The 1,266-nt window shown below is 48.7% G+C and overlaps 1 protein-coding gene across 1 annotated transcript in view; it reads left to right on the top strand.

The window, feature by feature from the left end:
- Positions 1–457: 457 nt before the first annotated feature.
- The window catches only part of SMAD7 (SMAD family member 7), a 31,872-nt gene continuing 31,063 nt past the window's right edge, over positions 458–1,266 (top strand). Inside the window, exon 1 of the mRNA XM_009996553.1 lies at positions 458–506. Within this exon, the coding sequence (XP_009994855.1) occupies positions 485–506 (22 nt within the window). The 5' untranslated portion in view covers positions 458–484. The remainder of the gene's footprint in view (positions 507–1,266) is intronic.

The following is a 1,266-nucleotide window of genomic DNA, read 5'->3' as shown; positions in this document are numbered from 1 at the left end:
CACAACAACCCCCCAAAAAAACCCCCCAACTTTCCATTACTCTCTTTCGATCTATTCAATTTGTTTCATTTAGGGGAGGGGGTCCCCACCCCCTAACACCCCCTCTTTCTATCCCTACACCCCCCCCGCCCCACGGCGCTGCCTCCCCGCACGGTGCCGGGGGATTAGGGGCCGGGCGGCCCCGGCTCAGTCGAGCCAAGGAGGCCCCGATCAGACAGCCCGAGCGGCAGATAGCAGGGAGACTGGCGCCAGACGGCCCCTTTTGTTTATCTGACAGCTAAATATCAAGGCAATCACCGCCTCGCTGCCCTGCCTCCAACCCCCAGAGCTAAGACAAACAGTTTTGCTAAAAGAATGCCACTGTTATCATAAGTTCCTATCTTTTTTTCTTTCTTTTTTTTTTCTTGTCTCATGGCTCTGCCTTTATTTTCTCTCTACTTCTCTAATTCCAGAGTCTCCCCCTCCACCCTACTCCAGATATCCAATGGATTTTCTCAAACCAACTGGTAAGTGGACTTATTTCTTCTTCTTCTTCTTATTTTTCCTCGCGAGGCAGAAATTTTGTTTTGTTTAAAAAAAAAAACAACAAACAAAAAAACCCTGCCCCTTTCTCAGGGGAAACTTCTGGCTTTTGGGCTGCTTGCGTGTGTGTGTGTGTCTGTGCTTTCTGGAAGAATGAACATGTAATTTATCTAAGACACAAAATAGGATTTGGAAAAGAAAAAAAAGAACACAACACAACCTCCTGGCAGGGAGATGGAGGAGGGATTGCAATGCAGTGCAGGCCTTCCCTGCTCCAGTCACTTGGAAAGCCAGGAAAACCATGGGCTCTGGTTGGAAATGACAGTGCTCCTGCACCTGTGGGTGCATTTCTTAAGGATATAGGGTCAGGATCCAGCACACAGCTCAGGTTGGCATCTCCCTGGTTGCTGGGAATCCCAAATGAGCCTTGAGAAATGGGAGTGGGTAAAAATATTATAATATATAGGAGCCTGATCCTGCCTGGTCAAGTTGAAAAATAAAGGAAAAGGGGGTTGGAAAGTTTGGGGTTTCTTGGGTTTTTTTTCCCCTTCATTTTTTTTTAGCCTCACCCTTGCATGCCTGTTGCTTGTAATTGAATGTCAGGGTGCCAGGGGAGAAGCCCATTTGAGGCTGGCACCAGCTCTTTTGCGGTTGTCTGCATAAACTCTTGGTTGGCAGGGAGCTCGCCGGGTGTGAGATAAATCGGGCTGGAAGGAGGAGGAGGAGGAGAGGTGGGGAGAGTCA

Source organism: Chaetura pelagica, unplaced genomic scaffold (genome assembly GCF_000747805.2).
Source record: "Chaetura pelagica isolate M959 unplaced genomic scaffold, ChaPel_1.0 scaffold370, whole genome shotgun sequence".
Classification (NCBI taxonomy): Eukaryota; Metazoa; Chordata; class Aves; order Apodiformes; family Apodidae; genus Chaetura; species Chaetura pelagica.
Note: the sequence above shows the minus strand (reverse complement) of the source record. Positions and strands in the feature narration are given on the sequence as shown.